The sequence below is a fragment of the Theobroma umbraticum genome, unplaced genomic scaffold, assembly GCF_002168275.2.
Source record: "Theobroma umbraticum cultivar Fairchild unplaced genomic scaffold, ASM216827v3 scaffold_12.1, whole genome shotgun sequence".
NCBI lineage: Eukaryota > Viridiplantae > Streptophyta > Magnoliopsida > Malvales > Malvaceae > Theobroma > Theobroma umbraticum.
The window spans coordinates 31,997-53,353 of NW_018397269.1; the positions used below are offsets into that span (position 1 = coordinate 31,997).

The 21,357-nt window shown below is 35.7% G+C and overlaps 4 protein-coding genes and 1 pseudogene across 6 annotated transcripts; 2 read left to right on the top strand and 3 right to left on the bottom strand.

The window, feature by feature from the left end:
- Positions 1-335: 335 nt before the first annotated feature.
- On the bottom strand, positions 336-3,017 carry LOC110426002 (uncharacterized). Its single transcript, XM_021441088.2, has 2 exons — positions 1,478-3,017; positions 336-1,240 (listed from the first exon to the last, which is right to left on the bottom strand). The coding sequence occupies exons 1-2, from the start codon at positions 2,986-2,988 to the stop codon at positions 511-513; spliced, it is 2,241 nt and encodes a 746-aa protein (XP_021296763.2). The 5' UTR covers positions 2,989-3,017; the 3' UTR covers positions 336-510.
- Positions 1,148-6,746, bottom strand: LOC149526566 (receptor-like protein kinase FERONIA pseudogene; annotated as a pseudogene). Of its 2 annotated transcripts, XR_016351844.1 has the most exons (2): positions 4,749-6,746; positions 1,148-1,240 (listed from the first exon to the last, which is right to left on the bottom strand). The product of XR_016351844.1 is annotated as a receptor-like protein kinase FERONIA pseudogene, transcript variant X2 (transcript). The 2 variants fall into 2 exon arrangements; XR_016351843.1 differs by lacking the exon at positions 1,148-1,240 and having other exon boundaries at positions 4,690-6,746.
- A 4,709-nt stretch (positions 6,747-11,455) lies between these two features.
- Positions 11,456-14,851, top strand: LOC110425814 (small acidic-like protein). Its single transcript, XM_021440858.2, has 7 exons — positions 11,456-11,630; positions 11,699-11,820; positions 11,933-11,985; positions 12,199-12,262; positions 12,346-12,388; positions 12,489-12,536; positions 14,049-14,851. Exons 1-7 carry the CDS (start codon positions 11,550-11,552, stop codon positions 14,301-14,303), a joined length of 666 nt encoding a protein of 221 aa, XP_021296533.1. The 5' UTR covers positions 11,456-11,549; the 3' UTR covers positions 14,304-14,851.
- Positions 14,852-15,102: 251 nt separating this feature from the next.
- Positions 15,103-16,941, top strand: LOC110425968 (putative methyltransferase At1g29790). Its single transcript, XM_089785204.1, has one exon. It carries the CDS (start codon positions 15,341-15,343, stop codon positions 16,754-16,756), a length of 1,416 nt encoding a protein of 471 aa, XP_089641330.1. The 5' UTR covers positions 15,103-15,340; the 3' UTR covers positions 16,757-16,941.
- A 323-nt stretch (positions 16,942-17,264) lies between these two features.
- On the bottom strand, positions 17,265-21,070 carry LOC110425782 (Mitochondrial substrate carrier family protein). The gene is made up of 6 exons (XM_021440783.2): positions 20,781-21,070; positions 19,652-20,033; positions 19,073-19,269; positions 18,633-18,780; positions 18,127-18,280; positions 17,265-17,780 (listed from the first exon to the last, which is right to left on the bottom strand). Exons 1-6 carry the CDS (start codon positions 20,837-20,839, stop codon positions 17,755-17,757), a joined length of 966 nt encoding a protein of 321 aa, XP_021296458.1. The 5' UTR covers positions 20,840-21,070; the 3' UTR covers positions 17,265-17,754.
- Between the last annotated feature and the right edge of the window lie 287 nt (positions 21,071-21,357).

The following is a 21,357-nucleotide window of genomic DNA, read 5'->3' on the forward strand; positions in this document are numbered from 1 at the left end:
TTCTGCAAATGGCACTCCAATCAGTTGCAGTAATAACTTTATTTATCGCAATTGATCGATGAATTTTTCCCAATATCAAGACGAGGCTTCTTTCGAACTATTCCGTTAGGTGTTCTAGATAGCAATGTCGTGAAATATCTTTGGTAAAAGAGGATCGAGATAAAGTTGATTTAAAACCGTGATAAGATTGAGCTTTTGCAAAGCAAAAGAATGGAAAAGAACCCCAAAAAGAAGAGTGAGACAGCTGTTTGTAATTCTTTATCTCTGGCTCAAAGTTGAGATAAAGGGGTATTGTTCCCAAAAGAGTCCGAATTAAGTCATTGTTTAATGCAAAATTGGTGAAGCATGTTGTGCAATTTTCTAACTGTATTGCTTGTCCTAAGAAGATGCCATCACTTGTAACAAGCACATTTTCATTGCAAAAACAAACAATCTTAGCAGGCAGAATATTGGGTAACCACTGTCTACAGGAGAGCAGAAAATCCCAGTGTCATTTCTTCGTTTTTTGTCTTATATCGATTTTGAGAATCTCAGAGATTTCACTCCAAACAATGTCTTGTGAGACTTCTTTCCTTTGGGACAGTTGTTGGCATCTTGAGATATTGTGGCGATGTCAGATTCGAAGCATTCTTGCTCAATATCTCTGAGGAGCCGAAGCAATTCCAGCGCGCTTGCCTTTCCTTCTTCACTCCCATTCTCGGCTACATCCACAAGTGCAGGGATACATCCCTCATCCATCACCAATTGACAATATTGAACACTTTCAGCGCACAATCCAAGGAGAACAGCCGCCGCCTGCTCCCGGTCCTTATAATGGCCAGTCCCAAGTAATTCAACAATAGAAGCAATGCATCCACTGGTTTCAGCAACAGAGGCCCTAGCCTCTTTGTTGTTGTTGCACAAGTTTCTCAACACGATTATACAGTGCTTTGCTAAAGTCGGATCGTTTAAGAATGGAACCAGTTTTGGGATGCACTCCGAAGACACCAAGTTGGAACAAGAAGCATCACGTGAAGACAGATTGCACATAATTTTAATGACTTGTTCTTTGAAATCTCTGATGTTGGAGTCAAGAATACCGAAAATGGAAGCAAGAGCACCAGATGCAGCAATCTTAGATCTACAACTAGTATTGCCAGACAACACTTCTATGATGTCTAGAGCCTCTTTCTTTACTTTTGAGTGGAGAAACAATGATAATAGGCTATATGTATCTTCGTGCAAGTTTCGAATGCCACTCCTGCAAGAAACATCACGATAAGCCGCCATATAACAAAAAAATTCATGAACAACTGGAACATTGGGCTAAGTAATGGATAATGCCCATCACTGAAACAAGCTTTAAATGATAAAAAAGAATGCAGTTTTGTGATAGAAAGTTACAATATACAATAAAAATTATTCCAAACTAATGAAATTTCACATCAAGACAAGGTACTGTAGCCACCATACTGAACATCCAACAACATAGTAGTACCTGTTTTGGCTTAGAAATGTTAATAACAACTGAAGTCCACCTCTCTGGGCTCTTATATCATGTAAATCATGGGCACTGCTCAGAAATTTAGTTAGAGGTTCGAGGAAATTCTTGGATGACATAGCCAGACAGGCTAGATGGTCACTTGTCATACGGTTTCTCATATCTTCAACCACCGAGCATCTTGATTCCCAACAAAGCTCGGCAAGGCTATCTAGACCCTCCGAATCCATCCTACTTCCATTAGTGGAAGATTGACATCGGCCAAGATTATCACTGGTCTGCTCCACTATCAAACTTGAGCCATCCAAAACCTGGTTACATGCTGCTTCAGAACTATAACTAATATCTAAAGATCCAAGTGATATACTGTTGTGACTGTCCACACACAAACTGTGGTCAGAAACAGGAATACAAAATGATACTTCTCCAAACTTACATTCACCATGAGGATCAAGATCCACCATATTGGAATCTGCTTTCTCTTGCATCTCCAATGCAAGCTCTAGCATCAACTCCACTTCACCCATCTCAGGCCGAGTATTTCCCTCGTCACTGATACAGCAATAAGCGATGTCCACGAATATCTTGAAACACTCTACAGCTATCCTCCCCTTTAGATATGGATCAATGATGTTATAAACGGTTCCTCCGCCTATGCACCGACGGGCCCATTGAGCTAGATTTACTTGATGCTCGTTCAACTTTGTATCAATTGCCTTTCTAGCACACAGCACCTCTAATAAAACAACCCCAAATGAGTACACATCAGATTTCTCGGTAAGTCCACCTCCTCTGGCATACTCTGGATCCAAATAACCCCAAGTACCCTTCACTTGTGAGTCTATTTTTTTCAAAGCTTTTGACGTGCTACGGGGACGCATCTTGGACAATCCGAAAGCAGAAAGCTTACAAACCCATTTATCGTCCAAAAGAATATTGCTGCTCTTGACGTCACGGTGAATTACTGCTTGCTTTGCTACCGTATGAAGGTAATGTAATCCACGAGCTGCACCAATACATATCTCTAGCCTCTGCTTCCATGGGAGTGGATCACAATCAGAACCATAGAGATGATCACGAAGTGTCCCGTTTTTTATGAGTTCGTATACAAGGATCATCTCGTCATTATCATTGCAGAACCCGAAAAGAGACACGAGATGTCGGTGGCGCAGCTGGCAGAGCAACTGCACTTCGGTTCGGAACTCATTGAATCCTTGTGCTGAATGTTGATTCAAGCGTTTGACAGCAACCAAGTTTCCATCGTCAAGAATCCCTTTGTATACATTTCCAAAACCACCTATACCGATGACCAAGTTTGGATGAAAGTTGCTGGTAGCAGCTTTGATCTGGATTAGAGAAAACTGACGGTGAATTTCCTCGGGAAGAGCTGCTGGATATCGTGTCCTAACGTGTTGTTCATTTCCCTCACTTGTTTCTGATTTTCTATTGCCTGTTGTTTTGGTAAAGACTTTGCAAAAACTACAAAGAAAACGTGAAGGATCTCCCATGTGGGCAGTAGTGAAGTTCGGATTTAGATTGATACTTGTGGTGTTATCTCATCAAGGAGAAATCTTGCTTGACTTGCTCTTATCACCCATGTAACACCCTGAAAGGTAGTGTATCCATAGTTAACCATGTATCAGTCTCAAATATGCATAACACATCGTAGAAGTATATTTGTAAAAATGCTTTAGTACAGTTTGGTGAAGTCCAAGTCAAGTGTTATTCGGGCTGCTTCCAACTACACATTTGGTAAGTGCTGCTACAAGGTTCAAGCACGCCACTCTCCAAGCCCCGTTCATGTACAATACCGAAAAAGATGAAATCTTGATCCGTGATCCTCTGGGTCTAAAAGCGATTCCCAATTTTCATTTTCAGTGACCACGACCGTTCTTGTCCTGTCCAGGACTAAAAGAGATTCCCAACTTTTATTCCAAGATGCCAAGCCCCGACCCACATGTTTCTTATCCAAAACAATACAATATGGAAAAAGTCATTGTACCCTCACCCCACCTATTTTGTCCAGGTAATTGAACAAAAACTTTGTATGCTTAATTGGAATTAATTTGACTTTTAACATTTCACCTTGGTTTGATCTTATTTCTGAGCCTATTTAGACTCAATTTATTTGGGTCAATGGGACTCTTCTTCTACTCAGGCCTTTTCAATTTTGGGCTTAGTTAGATTGATTTGGTTTGTATCTGTTTTTCATGAATGCAAGTTTCAATCCAACAATTAAGATTTGAGTCATATGGGCTTAATAGTCCTAATTAAATGAATGCAACCTTCTGGGACTATTCTTGAGTTCCTTAAAATTTAAAAATACCAAAAAAAGAAAAAATAATGAGGAAGAAAGAGTTGAACTACAAGGACAGTCTACCTTTCCCTTCCTCACAATTGTTGCACCATTTTCAACCCTCTTTTCTTCTTTCAAGATTTTATCCCTTTCACCATCATCGTTTTGACAAAATTCAATTAAAATAAAACAAACTGATTATTTGTTTGGATACAAGAAAATTTTTTAAAAAGTAATAGTAAGAGAGAATATTATTTAGACAAGAAAAAAGTTCCCATTAAGTTTGATCCCTTTTTATTCATGAGAAAGGACAACTATACTTGAAAGAAATTTTATATAAAAGAAAATAATTTCTACTTTGGAAATAAAAATAAAATAATTTTAGAAAAAAAGTATTTGGAAAGAGTTTTAGTAAAAGAAATTTCTTCTTCTTTTTTTAATATTGGATATAATGCTGCTGCAATATTAATATCTATATTATTCTTTTATCATTGGTTTTTTCGCTACAGAACTAAACTGAAGAAAAAGTAATGAATCAAGCAAATTGGCGTGTGAATTCATTGTTGAGTGAGTTGTGCAGCAGAGGAACTCTGCATCTCTATGACTAGTAATCCTCCTGTCAGCTCCATTTGCATGATGCAAATGTTCATAATAATCAAGTACGGCTGCTTCATTGCGGTGAAATAATTTGTTTTCCTGGTAAGAGACTTAAAAACACTACACAAGACATGTACTGGTGAACCAAATGGCACAACGGTTTGCGTAGAATTTTCTATGCTCTACACCCCTTGGGGCTTGATATGGGAATTGAATGTTGATTGTCCTAATCTGTAATTGGCTAACAAATTAAAAATCTAGCAATGGCATGCATAAAATATAAGTAAGATCTTCAGAGAAAACTTTTGAAAAGCACTGGAAGAAGAAATTAACATTCTTTGAAACAAAGGGTGTGTATAGTCACAGTAAACTTACTTCGATTAGAAGCATACATATTGTGTGTCTTCATTCTTCAATGCCTGGCAGTGAACCGCCAACTGCTGTGCTTGCTATCAACATAAGAAATTTTATCAGAATCTATTGCTTTTCGGGTGCACAAAATAATACATCTTCGTAAAGGAATTCGCCACAAGGATTGATACTTTCCATTTCGGAGCCTGCTTTCGTTTGCAGTTCCAATGCGAGCTCTAGTACTGTCACCTCCACTTCACCCATGGATGGTCGCTCATTTCCCCTAACACAGACACAACTAAAAGCAATCTCCACAAATTGCTTAAGCACTCTGGGGCCCCTTTAGATGTGGATCGATGATATGATAAATGGTTCCATTTTCAATGCACTGACAAGCCCATGTGTGTAGCCAGATGTGGGTGATTCCGATTCATATCAAAGACAATTGGTTTTCTACAGCAAAACATATCAGATTTCTCTGACAGATACTCGGCTCTGTAATATTTTGGATATATGTATCCTAAAGTACCCTTCACTTGCGACTCTATTCTTATCAAAGCTTTTGACACGCTAAGGGGTCCTAACTTGGAATCCCCAAAACCAGAAACTTACTAAACATAAGAGCAGAAGCTTGACTGATGTGATCATAACAGCAGAACATGCAACTTAAGCTGCAAACCAACTCAGATGGACAAGTCAGCCACAAGCTTCAACAAGATTGTTATCCGACTCCAATAAGTATTTAACTAATATCACAATTGCTATCTGTCTCTGATGAGCATCCACTACCATGATAATATCCATAAAGATCAAGATCGCTAACACTGACACGAAATGATGCTTCTTCATACATATATTGACCATGAGGATTGATGCTCTCCATTTTAGAATCTGCTTGCTTTTGCAACTCTAAGGCAAGCTCTAGCATGACCTCCACCTCGCCTATTGTTGGCCGTTTATCTCCCTCGTGGTGGACACAACTACAAGCGATTTCCAAATATTGCTTGAAACATTCTGGAGCTATCGTCCCCTTGAGGTACGGGTCAATGACATGATAATTGGTTCCTTCCTTTACGAATTCAATAACCCACTCAAGTATGCGTTGTTGATTCTTTGGTAATGTTGCATCATAGACTGTTCTACCACAAAGAACTTCAAATAAAAGGACCCCAAACGAGAAGACGTCAGCTTTTTCCGTTAGTAACCCATGAAGCATGTATTCCGGAGCCAAATATCCGAGGGTGCCCACCACTCTCGACTCTGTTCTTATCAAGGCTTTTGACATGCTAGTGGGACCCATTTTCGACAACCCGAAATCGGAAAGCTTACCCGACCATTCGTCATCTAAAAGAATGTTTGAGCTCTTGATGTCACGGTGGAATACAACATGCTTTACTCCTGTGTGCAGGTAATGTAATCCACGCGCTGCACCGATACATATCTGTAGCCTGTGTTTCCAACCGAGTGGAACACAACCCTTACGATGGAGTTGATAATACAGTGACCCTCTGCTCATATATTCATACACAAGGATTATTTCATTTTGCTCATGGCAAAGCCCGATGAAAGAGACGAGATGTGGATGGCGCAACTGGCACAGCAACTGTACCTCATTTTGGAACTCGGTAAGTCCTTGTAATGATCGCGATCGGAGACGTTTGAGAGCAACAACCATGGTTCCATCATTGACAGCCCCCCAGTATACGGATCCAAAACCACCTTCAGCAATAAGGGAGCCTTGATGGAAGTTGTTGGTAGCAGCTTTGATCTCGGCTAGTGAAAACGGACGGTAAATGTCTTCTGGAAGTTCTGGACTCGGCATACGGACGGGTTTTGGTTCACTTTTTTGGGTTTTCTTCTTGCCTAATTTTTGCTTAAAAACCTTCAAAAAGTGTAGAAGAGAACGCAAAGCGTCTCCCATAGTGGATGATGAGGATTTTGTAGCAGCGCAAGAGATCGGAGTATAGGAAAAAGAGAAGCAAGTAGGAAATTTATGAAATCAACGCATTTGTGATGAATTAGATTGCATTTGTTTGCTGGAAACAGCTAGACTTTTGTCATGTTATGTGCTTTTAAATTTGACAGCCTAGCAGTACATATTATCCATCACAATCGTGTAGAAACCATGATAGTCCGATACAGTCCATTTGTCTTTACTCCACCGCACGCTGTTTCTTTTATTGATAAAAAATAATAATATAAAAAGTAAAATAATCACATTCAGACGCCAATTCTGAAAAACCAAGTATGCTCAGGACAAAGCCATGGCCCTTGATCGGGTGAGGAACCAAAAACCTTTTTCCCTTCTTATTCTTGTAATTAACTTTATACTTTTTAGCCTCGCAATATAAGTTAGTCAGATGTATTAACCGTTGGATACACAAGGGCAAACTTCAAACCGTTAAAACTAGAAAATTAGAAGAGAATTTCATAATCTAAAATGTATGCCTTGGGAGAAATTAGTAATACTTCCTCTGCTAGGCAACATTAAATCGTTTCTCATTTATTTGGATATATCTATATATATATATATATAGTAGACACAACTGCAACCCATATCCACAAATGCCTTGAAACATTTTGAGGCTATACCATGAATCGTTCACTTTCTGGGGAATTCACTGGCCCAATCAAGTAAATTTACTTGATTCTCCGGATATGAAAAGCTCATTATTTACTACTTTTCTGGTTTCTTCAATGCTTAAATGCTTTCTTTCAATATTATTTCTTTAATCATTTTAGTTTTTTTGTACATAAATTCATACCTCAATTTTCACTTTCAAAAAACTCTTTCTATTACATGATTTTTTATGTTTTACATATTAACATACAACAAAATTTAATACAGTTATATATATATATATAGATAGATAGATATTCATCTTAATATAAGAAATTACTTTAGATTAAAAATATTCAAAAATAATGAGCATGTGCCAACATTAATTAAAGTTTCAAGTTCAACTTAAAGAGTGGTTTACCATTTTAATTTAATCCTCTCTAACCTTATTCTCACTATCTCTCCACTAGGCAATAGGGGTGGAGCTAACCAACTTTTGTTGGGCGTTAAAAGATAAAAAAAATATAAGAGTTAAAATTTTTTAAAATTAATACATTGAATTTAATCAATAATCAAAATATTCATAATAAATAATAAATTTATATAATATGTAAATCAAAAAGAACGAAAAAAAAATTTACAATAGTCTTTTAAAAAAGTTGTGTTTGACAATATTTCATGAACTCTGCAATAGAGCTTTGGGAGACATTGAAACAATGGTTCTCTCAACTCGATGATACTTGCATATGAAATTTGCAATACATGTTAAGCAATCTAATTCAAGGAACAAGGTCAATAAACTTTTATTTCACTGAACTCAATACTATTTGGGAAGAGTTGAAAAGTTATCGTCCATTACCACACTATGAATGTGGATGATGTAATTAAAAATGTTCTAAAAGTATGTTGCACAAAATCAAAAGGATTGTATGTTTAGGTTTCTGAACAGACTTAATGAATCTTACTCTGCACTTAGATTACATATCATCCTTATGGAACCATTTCCATCCTTGGACAAGGCTTATAGTCTTGTATTAAGAGTAGAGTCTAAGAGGAATATGTATGTGACTCAAGTGCTATGATGGTAGTTAATAATCACAAAGGAAAGAATAAAAGTAATTTAATTTGTAGCCACTATGGCAAGAAAAGTCATATAAAGGAGAAGTGTTACCATTTTATAAAATTTCTTGAGAATTTTTATTTTACTAAATGAAAGCCTAATTTCAAGAAAAATAGACTTACTGTTAATAGTGTTGCGAGCTCTAATCAAACAGATCAGGGAGAGGAATCAACTAGCACGATGTCTCAAATAAGTCTCATCAGGAATCAAGTTTAGAAACTAATGGTACTCATCAGTGATGATGGTGATGACAGTGATGGTTCATACTTACCTCCAACTACTCAGCAAACCAAACCTACTCTAGTGAACCCCATAGTAGCAGGTATCATTCTTAATTCTTTTAGAGTAAACAATAGTTCTACAAATAAGTCTTTCCATTTCAATTCAATTATGTTAAATCACAAGACTTTGATAGTTGATATTGGTGCATCTGATCACATTGCTTGTTCCTTGAAACGCTTTAGTACCTCAAAGCCTATAAATAATATGTTTGCTCATCTTCCAAATCATGCTAAGGCATCTATTCCTCACATAGGTATTGTCCATATCTCAAATTCTTTTACTCTTACCTATGTTCTTTATGTGCCTTCATTTAGTTTTAATCTCGTTTATGTTAGTAAACTCATAAAGTTAAAACAATACTAGCTTGCATTTATTGACAATTATTGTCTCATTTAGGCTGTTACCACACATCCTATTACTAACTTTCCATCCTCTAGTCAATTGTCTGCTAAACATAGAAATTTTACTACTTCTCTTTCTCAAACCCAAAAGCCTCAACATTATCATCAAGCCATTCATTATCATCACTGGAGAGAGGTTATGGAAACTGAATTAGATGCCTCAAAGACTAATGGTAAGTGGAGTATAGTTTGTTTACCACTTGTCGCACATTCCATTGGCTACAAATGGGTTTATAAGGTGAAAATGCATGCTGATGGTGGTATTGAAAGATTTAAAGCTAGATCAGTGGCTAAAGGATATAATTAGAAGGAAAGATACTGTTGTGAGAGTATTTCTTACTCTAGCAACTATTAAAGGATGGTTTTTAACTTAATTAGACATCAACAATGCCTTCTTGAATGGTGATTTGGATGAAGTGGTTTATATGGATTTATCACAAGGATATTAGGTCAAAGGGAAGTATCTCACTAGTTCTAAGTTTGTTTGTAGGCTTCACAAGTCTTTTATATGGCCTAAAACTGGCTTCTCGATAGTGGAATCAAAAGTTTATAGAATCTTTACTTAGATATGGCTTCATTCAATCTCAGTTTGATTACTGTTTGTTTACAAAATCTACTAGTAATGGAGAATTAGTAGCTTTACTAATATATGCAAATGATATTGTTATTGGTAGTACTTTAGTTCAATAGGCAGCTGAAGTGAAAGATTACTTGAGTTCTTAGTTTAAACTCAAAGATCTTGGTAGCTTGAAATACTTTCTTGGACTTGAAATTGCTAGATTAGCAAAAGGAATTATGGTTTGTCAAAGAAAGTACACATTGGATATGTTAAACGAGCACGGATTACTTGGTTCAAAACTAATTTCCACACCCATGGATTACAATCAGAAACTTTGCAAGACTATTACGGATGAGTTTTTAGCAAAAGCAACAAAGTATAGATAGCTAGTTTGGAAATTGCTATATTTGACTTTCACAAGAATAGATATAGTGTTGTACATGTCCTATCACAATTTATGGATAGACCTAGTTAAAAACATTTGTATGCAGCATTTAGGATATTAAGGTACTTGAAAAATGCTATTGGGCAAGGAATATTGTTGAGCTTGAATTCAAAATTATGCTTAAAAGCATATTTAGATAGTGATTGGGTTTTCTTTACCTTTAATCATTACCTGAATATATATTTTAATTTTAAGTTTTCTTTTTTTTAATATTTGTAAGAATAAAAAAATTTTAGATTTTATTATTTTATTGTTGAATCTTTTAGAGATCGTGATTTTGCATTGGAAAAACATAATTTGCAAAAAAAGAGAGGGGAGAGGGAGATTGAATGAGAAAGGGGAATATTTCTTGAAAAGTTAGTGTGTTTTTTTTTAAAAAAAAAACTCTCTTTACAACTTTTAAAGATTAAGAAAAAAGAATATCCAAAATTCAAAACTCAACACTATTTAAAGTTTTTCTATCTTCACCAAAAATTTTATTATTATTATTATTATATAAGTTTGAAAATTATTCCTTTTTTTATAGATTTTTTTATTTTAATATTAAAAATCGTATATAAACTCAAAGCAAATTTATTTCACTTTAATTTATTAGGTGAATGAAGATGTCATGAATATCCTTTTTAGTAATTTTAATCAAAATTAGAGTTTATATAATTTATTTTATCAAATAATTTACTAAAAACTTTAGTTTAATTTTAAAAATTATTGTTTTTCATAAAAGCTTCATAATAGCTTTTAAATTAAAAATAAAAAATAAACCAAATAGGTTCTTAATGTTTAGATAAAATTTAATAATTTTAACCATTAAATTTAAGTTAAATATTTTCTTTCAAAATTAAAATATTACCATCTATTGATATTGTAATTTTGAATTTACATTTGAATTATAGTAATCCTTACGAAATCTAATATGTCCAACTCGAATTATTCTCTTTGGATTTCTAGGCAATGTTTTAATGAGCTAAAACTATTTTATTTAAAACTTTACATAAAAGAAAATAATTTCTACATTGGAAATGAAATAAAATAATTTTTTAAAAAATGTATTTGGAAAGAATTTTTTTCTTTTTTTTTCAATATTTGGATATAATTCTGTAATATTAATATTCTATTCTTTTATCAATGTTTTTTTTTTTTCAATATTTGCATAATTTTATTTTATAAAGAACAAACACAAGTATTTTTTTTTCTTGGTAGGTCACATGAACAAACATATTTAGATGCTGAGTTATAATCTTAGCCAAAATTTGTTAGATTTTAATCAATATAATTTTGTTTTCTTATTCTTTTAACAAACTTTCTAAATAGAAAAAGAAAATAAAAAGAAACAAATATTACTAACATAAGAGAACAGTGTTTAGGTTAATAGAATTCCAAATAATTCATTAAAGAAAAAGGGGGGGAATTCCTAGCATAAGCTAAGACTATCTCAGTCGGCGGCCAGCAAGCAATAGAATGAGCAGTCGGCGAGGGCCACCGAAGCATCAAAACCGCTATGCCTGGAAGCCAAACGCCGCCATTAAAATCAACGAGACGGTAAATGAATACTACTGAACTTTCTACCGTTTTATTTCAATTACTAAAAATTCCATGTTTTTTAATAGGAAGTTGGAGGGAAGCTAAAGCCTTTCTCTGAAATAACCGGAGTGTGTCCTCGATGTAAAGAACAAATTGATTGGAAACGCCGTTACGGCAAATATAAACCCATAGCTGAGCCTGCTAAATGGTAACCTTTTTCTTTTAGACCCAAAAACAATTGGTTTTTTTTTTTTTTGAAGTTTTTGTGAATCCTTTTAATGGTTTTTCTTCTTTCTTTTTTTTGTTTGGGTTTTTCGCAGTCAGCTTTGCTCGAAACGTAATGTGCGTCAAGCTTATCATAATCTTTGTTCTGGTTAGTTTCTTCTGTTATTAGTTCTCTGTTTGTTTTGATGGAAAGCGTTTTCTCTGGAAAAAGAGAAGGAAGTCTTTCCCGTGGAAACGTTTAAAGTTCAATTGAGCAAAATGTATGTCAAAGGGTGTTTCTTTTTATTAGGGAATGTTTTTTTTTTTTTGTGTGTGTGGATATTTTTGTTCATTTGATCATTGGGATGGATTTTTGTTTTAGGTTGTGCTAAGGAGCAAAAAGTATGTGCAAAGTGCCGTTGTCGTGTTGATCAAATAGTTGGAAGGTTTGTTTTGATTTCTCATCTCCAATGCATATATTTGAGCAAAAGCTTGAACATTGAATGTGTTGACTGTGTAATTTGTATAGGGACTCTGCTGATGTTGAAGAAGAGCAAAAGATGCTTGAGGAGGTTGGTTTGGAGCAATATCTTCTGTTTTTTATGAGTTAATAATATGCATATTAGGTGTTAATTTTGCACTGATACTTGACTTTGATCAATGTTGTTTCAGGCAATAAAGAATGCTCGAGAAAGGGATAGGCGGACACTGTTACGTGCTGTAAGTGTCTCAGAATAATTCTCTTCTTGTATTAAATTATATAGGTTATTTATGTGGTAAAGACGTATTTGTCTCCGGTAGTTACTTTGCTATTGATAAACAGACGGCTTGGCATAGGAAAGAATTACCTGTTTGATGATAGTATTTGTGAGATGGTTCATGTTTATGGTTAATAATTAGGAGTTTTATCCAATTAATTATTCTTTTGATGGTGTCTGATATAATTTCATGGTGGATCCAAAATCCTAATATAAAAAAAGTGTGGAAGGTATTACCTTTTCAATATGAGATTTCAGTCTTCTTCCTTATTGTAGGCTATTGTGTGGTAAATAGTATAACTAAGGGCTGGTTGATGGAGGTCAAATTTGTCTATCATGAAGGCATGTTTGTTGATCAGTTCTCCTGGGTGTCGTTTTTAAACTGGATCATGAATTGAGCTCAGTGTGGTATACACTTCTAGGTTCAACAATATCTTCTTGATATTAACGTAAGAAGGAAAGATTAGTTAAATGCTTAAAGGTTATATAAGGCTTTCTTGAATTGAGCAGATCTTTGTTGAGCTGACATGGTTCTTTTTTGAAAGATCCAATAGGACAAGGGCTCTTGAACATTCAAGACTCACAGCCCCCCTGAAGGACATGTATCTAACCCAAGGGCATGGCCATTCCATAACTTGAATGTTGCTCTCTTTGTCTGATATAAAATTTGTTTAACAAGATCCAATGGGGTGAGGGCTCTTGAACCTTCAAAGACCCACAGAACCCAGCACCCCCTCCCCTCCCGGGGGAAGGGTATGTGTCTGACCCCAAAGGCATCGTCATTCAATAACTTGAGTGTTGCTCCCTTTGTTTGATATAAAATTTGTTTAACCTAAACTGCTAGCTGTTATGTATTTCAGAAGAAATATATATCCTTGTCTAAATAACAATTCAATCTTTGTTAGTTTGACAAGGCAGAGTGTGCATAACTCTGCTCACACACTTCTCAGGATGCCTCTGCAGCTTCTGCTTGAAAGAAAAATAGTATAGGCACATATTTTCTTTTAAATACATTACTTAAAATTAGAACGTGAATCAAGGTTGATTCTGCATTTTTTCTATCATCAAGGCAAAAAAATAACTTGGATTTGCAAAACTCCTTGCATTTGGAATTCGGCATTGCTTTTGAATGTGCTAAATATAGCTCCTGCATACCTTTCTATTGGCAAGTATTGAAAGCTAAAAGCGACTCTATTTGTCGATGAATTACATTTCACCCCCAAAAGTTAAACATCTGTTTTGTCATTAGTTGTCTGAAGTGCTTAGCTGAGTAAGACATATATAATTGAAGTTGAAGTTATTCTTGATATATCTGCATTGGCTATGAATATCATATTTCATAACTGCTAAGATACATACAATCTCTTTGGCACAGTTAATTATTTCAGCAGGATCCATTCTCTAATGTTTTTGTTATTTTCTAGTACTTTTATTCTGCCAAGTGCTATAATGTTGACCTTCTTTATTGTAACAGATGAACAAAAGTAAATCTAAAGGTTCATCAAAAACCACAGCCAACAAAGAAAATGGTAGGGTGGGTGAAATATTTCCTTCAACATCACTTGAGGAATATGCCAAGCTAGGTAGAAAAGATGATGGCAATCATGATGATTGCTATGACTCTGGGAATGATGACATTAATGACCACGATGACAATGAAAATGATAATGAAGACAACAATGAGGATTGTGAGGATGGTGAAGATGATGACGGTGAACCAAGTGTGTAACGGAGATGCACTTTGATTACTATGTTTGTCAGATGCATTTCTTGTGTGGGTCTCAGATCATCAGATAGTTCTGTGAAATGAAATTTTTGCCTCTTTGAATTACCAGAGTCTCATTGTCCATTGCAGTAAAATCTGGATAAGATCCCCTTCTCCCTTTGAAATGTCGGAAGGAGCCATATGCTTCTTTTCACGTCATTATTTCTTTTTTTTTTTTTTTTGTAATTTTGAGGGAGAAGGAATCTGGGAATACATGATCTGCCACCAGAATCTTCTGCATTTTGCTTGACCTTTGTCCAAACCATGTTCTGCTCAGTCATTGTAGCAGCTCTACTTTAACCGTGGTTGTATTTTGGCTCAAGTTTTGATGGGAACATACCCTACTGCTTGGAAGTTCTTTTGGTTCGAGAAGTCCAATGAACTTGTTTCTCACTAATTTGTAAAGACAAATGTCAACTCGCTAGAATTTAACTGTTTATAATGTGCTTTAGCTTGCATTCTTGTTTTTCTTTAATTATTGAAACTGCCTAGCTGAGGATGATATTTAGGAATTCCTGTGGCATGGATCAACCTCAGTGCTTAATCTTTTACTTTTCTCTTCCCCAAGTTCCAAGTAATGTCATTCGATTAAGCAGCAATTTGTTCATACTCCTCTCTACAGCCTCATGTGATGCTTCACATCGTGTTTGTATTATTGCATAAAAAAGTCTGCTAATTTACATTGACCAAGTAGTTTCTTTATATTGCTGGGCATTGAAAGAGCTTCCAATGTACTAATCATTGCTTCAAGTGCAATTCAAAACCGCATCTCCGATCACTGCATTAGCGAAAACACCCTTTACCGCTTTGGGATTATCAAAGATAATGAAATTCCAAGTTGTACACATTTGCAGGGAAAGGGAAATCATTTTGTAATTCAAACACCTCAGAAAGAGCAAAACCTGAAATGAAGAGCCAGGAAATCTGAGTCCTCTTGGGATCGAACAAGGAATAGATGGTAGCTCCTCATACGTAGCCAGGATCACAAACTCAACCAAGAAATGCAGAAACAAAATGTGTCTAAATCGCAAAAATGGCTTCCTGCTGCCCTGCCTGTAATGCTATGTCTGCTTGTATTGGCAATCAATATCAGCCTAACAGTCACAATCTTAAGTTCCAACATCATCTGTTCTCAGACAATCCTCAGAACCACCACCTCCACGGTCAGTATCTACCAAGGCCGGCTTGTCTTGCCTCATTCACTTCCGAATCAGATCTCTAGTTTGCAAAGCCAAGTGGGAATTCTTCTGGAACAGCTTCATGTTGCAAATCCAGAATCTAAAGCACTAACAAAATTTGCTGATCAACTTCTACATATTGCCATATCTTTAGACAAGTTTGTAGAAGCCTTATCAGGTTTGTACGGCAGTACTCCAAGTACCAATGAAATCAGCATTTTGGATGAAGACTTCAGCGAGCCTGAGGATAGTGAAATTGAGGAAGGATCAACTCATCGTTTTAACTCAGGTGAGCTTCATAACTACACTGCATTGAAACCAAATAGGTTAACTGGGAAGAAAAACTTCCTCGGGGTGGAAGCAATTAGTCCATCTGTAGGACCAGCTTGTGCCAATATGGCCCCAAATGTAGATCGATTCATGAGTTATAAGATATATGAGACGTGCCCCGATGACTGGGACATTTCTCAGAAGCTTATTGTTGATGGCTGTGACCCATTGCCAAGGAGGAGATGCTTCTCTAAAACACCTCCACGTTACAGTAATCCGCTTCCTATAAGCTCGTCCCTTTGGTCTCAACCTAGTGATACCAATATCTTATGGAGTCATTACAAGTGCAAAGATTACGCCTGTCTTGTTTCAAATGAAACACTGGGCAAAAGAGGCTTCTTCAAATGTTCAAATTGTTTTGATCTTTCGAAGAGAGGATGGGAAATCCGAATGAATGAATCTATTTCAGCTGAATTCACCATAGAAGAAGTTCTGAGATTGAAGTCTGGGGAGATGAGGATTGGACTCGATTTTAGCCCCTCAACTGGTACCTTTGCTGCTCTAATGAGGGAAAGAAATGTAACCATCGCATCAGCCACCTTAAATTTAGGGGCTCCTTTCAATGAGGTGATTGCACTCAGAGGCCTCCTACCACTCTACCTATCAATTGGCTCAAGGTTGCCATTCTTTGACAACACACTCGACATCATACATTCTACACTTTTCCTGGATGGCTGGATTGGAGTAGAACTTCTCCAGTTTGTGCTTTTTGATTGGGACCGTGTTCTTCGACCCAAAGGACTCCTTTGGGTGGATTGTTTCTTCTGTAAAAGGGATGGTTTGGAGATCTATTTGAATGAATTTTCCAGGCTAGACTACAAAAAGCTGCTGTGGAGGGTTGTACCAAAGACTGATAAGATGGAGGATGAGTACTTTTCTGCTGTATTGGAAAAACCACTTAGAAGCTGAATTCACCAGAATGCTAGAAGTTGTGTAAATAAACGAGTGGAGGCCTTGCTACAGCTCTAAACAGAGTTCAAACAGAATTTTCACATATTTCTACTTATCGGCAAAAGATTTGAACTTTGGTCTATATAACAGTAGAGAATAAAACCAGAAAAATCAGCTGCTTGGTTCATTCTATTGTGACAGGTTAGGTCCGAAAGAGGAACAAGGAAGAGTCAAAGAACAAGTTGTAGCCTAATATCTGGTAAATTTTTATGTATAAAACATTAAGAAGCTGCTGTAAGTTGGGAATTCAATACATTTTTAACTGCTTACATGCCATAATGATTGCAGCTTTTCTATAAGCAATGAAAATCTCATCATCTGACCATGATAGTTTCATTCCAAGAACAAAGGGCAATTTCATTCACATATTTAATCATGCAGTAGCTTCAAGACTTGTCATCTTCCAAAACTATTGAATAACAGAACCAAATAGTTACTGTTGATTTGTTTATGACAAGCTCACAAACGTCGAAACAGCTTATTTCCATTATTTCAAATGATAGAGAACAGAACATAAGTTCAAATATCCAAAAACAAAAATCAGATAGAATAACTGTGCGCCTAATGAAAAATCTTGTGTAAACATACAATTTATGTTGAATTTTGTAAGAGAGATACACTTGCTACTTGTTATAGTTTCTAAGTGTCAGCAATTTTATCCTAACGAGAAAAAAAAAATCTAGCATGAAAGAATCTTAGCCAGATCCAATGTGTCTCTTAAACAATCAGTCACTAATCTGTTTAATGAATCATTGAGTTGGTTTCTATGAGAAGACAATGATAGTTGCTGCACAATCGCAAGCCATTTCTGGATCTGGAGAATGAAAGAAAATAATCTTTGAGACTGTCTGGCAGAGCTGTCTTCAGAAATATAACGACTCACAGCCAGCCTAGGACCTAAATCTATGCTTTTCATGCAACAAGAAGCAAAACTGTTTGACAGGTGTTGGTCACTTCTATTCCTCTTTCACACATAAGCGCTCTGAAAGAAAATCAAAAACATGTTCAGACTGAGTTCAGGTTATAATTTGAATGGCAGCATTAAATAGACTCATAGCAGCTATCGTCATGGATATCCAAAATGTAGATCTATAACTAATTCATCAAGATGGAAAGCATAAGCTTATTTTACAAAGAACAAATGATTATTTTAAACATGGTAGAACCAGCAATAGTTTTAACTCTAAAGAACACATATAGTAATTTACTTTCACCAGGTTCAATTATCAAACTCCAGAAATTAAAGGTCTTTGTGCTTTGCATATCACATCATTCATTTTAACATTAAACGAAAGTAAAAATAATAAAAGAGAGGAAAGGATCCATACTCAGGTATTCATATGACAATATCATTGAGGTGCCCCATGCTGACATACTGAAGAACCTTGGACCCAACCCTTTGTACAAACCTTTCCAACCATCATCTGCAATTAAGTTTTTTACAACTTGTCTTGTAGAGGGTCGCTTCTCATGCCCCATCACCTAGAACGGCAAAATGCAACTCAAAATGAATAACAACACACACACACACACGCAAAAATGCAGTATGGAGACCAAACAAACCATTATATGAATCTTGAAAAGGAAAAAGGTCTTTCAACCTTCACAGAAAGTGGTCTACCTATTGCAATCAGACAGAAAAATGTTGTAATACTAAAACACCATGTAAATTGTCAAAAGAACATATAATTCCAATTTCGAAAATGGAATTATCTAAACCACAATGCAAAAGTAAAAAAAGGAAGAAGAACAAGAACAAGACACATGAAGCAGCCATCACAGAGAGGAAGAAAAATTCCAAGAAGGATTAATGTCAATAAGGTCCTAAGAATACCTGTAAGCGAGTCTTAATAGTATCCAATGGAGTTGTGATGCAGGAAGCTGTAGCACCTGCAATGATTCCTCCTGCAGCTTGCACTGACACTATTTTCCATGTGTCAGGAGCAGCAGCTTCCTTAAGGTCTGTGCCATGGCCTAAGAACCTGCCCAAAAAGTAGTACACATGGTAATGCAGAGCTAAATTAAGAAGAATGAATCAAATGCCAGAAATTCAGCCAGACCCAAAATCATAATGGAGAAAAAACTATCCCCTTTGGAAGCCTACATTTGATCTAAAGAATAAGTGTGTCTTGTTTGATCTAAAGATGACTAGTTGTTGCACAAAGACCTAAGGTAACCAGCTCTAAAAGCACATCAACCCTTTTCTCAACAAAGAAAATTAACCCAGCCAAAGACAAAGGAGAGAAGATAACAACAAAAACAATCACAACTGACCTCCAGATAACACGTTGGCTTGAACCATAACTAGCCCACCATACAGCACTGGATGGAGAGTAAGTCATGACTGATAGACCAAATCCTCTGTATAACCCTCGGATTCCATCAGACTTTAAAACCTTACGAGCAACATCCAAACCCCCACTGTATTTTGCATGGCCCGAGTATCCTTGGACCATCAACTTTTGACTAATCTGAGCATAATTCATAAGAAATAATTTACTTATGCAACATCTCTTTTCCAGTTTAGATAAAGAAAAAAGAGAAATAAGGAGGACAGCCATAGATGGAGTGAATTTTACTCTGCATTAGAGCATTTCAAAGAGAGTCTGGAGAACAGTCATCCAGACACCCACTATGCCAAACTTCTAGCAAGATCTTAACTAGAAAGGCTTTACTTATAGACAAAACCACGAAACAAATTTTTCTTCTTCGGGAGAGGGAGAATAATTTCATTGAAATAAGCTCACACAGCAGCGTGTATGTGGGCATGTAATTTTGCTTATATAATAGAAGAAAATACTAAATTAAGATAGTAGAGAGTAAATTTCTCGTGTATGAATCTGAACAACTGACCACATCAATCGGAACAAAAACAGCTTGAGACAATAGTGATGCTGTCATTCCAGCAATTCCATTCGCTATAGCTGCTTGTGTAGGTTCAGACAATTTAAATGGTTCAATCATTCTGAAAGCAGTCACTTTTGTAGTTTCCAAAGCAGTAAGAAATATAACCCTGGCAGGAATCGCACCAGTGATGACTGTTCCAAACCCTCGATATAGACCAGGGATTCCATCGGTTCTTAACAAGCCTCTGATGACAGAAACTGCACTTTTCTCAACAGTGTCCTTCGAAGCAACCTGAAGTCTGGTTTTTACAACAGAGACTGGGTACAATGCTACAGTAACTCCAGTAAAGATTCCGGCTCCTACAACGTAAAATTTAGTTTTATCGAGTCTGCATCAAGAAGAGAAACTAATAAACATTAAAGAGATACAAATTAAAAATTCACGGCAGAAAAAGGGAAACTATTTGCAGATTTCTGATGACCATAAAAAAACAATCAAGATATCACAAAGAGCAACTGCAGAACATCATCTAACAAAGGATTGCCTTCAAGACTTGCACTGTTTGAAACTTTTCCTACTCAAAAATTCTTCATTATTAATTGAATGATTTCCACTAATAAAATGCTAAATGATGGATGAAATAGAGTGCAATTAAGTGAAAGAAATGCACAAAGTTTATTAAGCAGGTAAAAATAATTCGAAAACTATACAATGGTTCTCAAGCAAGGCATAAAGATCACAACTATACATGGTTCATTCAACAACAATTCAAAAACCAACTTAGAGGAAAACAGTTAGAATAAAATCAGATCTTGAGTTAACCCATTAAGCCATTGAACATAAACAAATATACGAATAAACTAAAAAATTCACCTTATTGCATACCCCGAAGCTCAATAAAAGGATTGAAATCATCCAATCCAAACCCAAAACTCGTTTAAAAAAATGAACAACAATTCAAACTTTCATTGAAAAAAGGCAGAAATTTTTTTCATTCAAAACAAGAATCCAAAAACGACCAGATTAAGGCAGAAAGGAATAAAAGATTAGCGCCCAAAGAAAAAGAAGTAAAATCCGATCAGATAAAGAAATAAGCTTTAAATATGATTAAGGAATAAAGATTAATGATACGTACTTGTCCCAATTAATCTCCGTCTGACCAAACGTCTGCATTTGAGGAGTCGAAGCTTCCATTCTAAACCAATCAAAAACGATTCCAAAAAGGAGAAAAAGTATTGAAATGAAAGAAAGAAAGAAAGAAATGATTTCTCGTTTTCTTTCTTTGTCTTGGTTTTTCCCCTTTTGCACTCTTCAAAGTTCCCGCATTTCAGATTTCTTGGAGCGAAAACAAATTTTTCTTTTCTTTTCTTTTTTTTTTGACAAAAAATTTCTTATTTAGCAAGTTGTTTTGACCGGAAAATTAGGTTAGTTTTGGCGGCTGATTTCTTACAACGTGCACTGCTTCCTACTTTATTGCTAAACTGGGCATTCTGTCTAATTAATTAATTTTATGATTTTTTTTAACCTCATATTTCTTTTTCTGACCTTTTTAGTGGACAGCAATCCAATTTTATCCGTACATGCGTTAGAAAAATTTCATACTATATGTTACCAAAAGAGAAATGTTATATTTTGAAATTGTGCTTTTACCGAGAGTCTAATAAGGTGGGTAGATATGTATGAGGAATTCTCAATTATTGAGGAGGGATTAA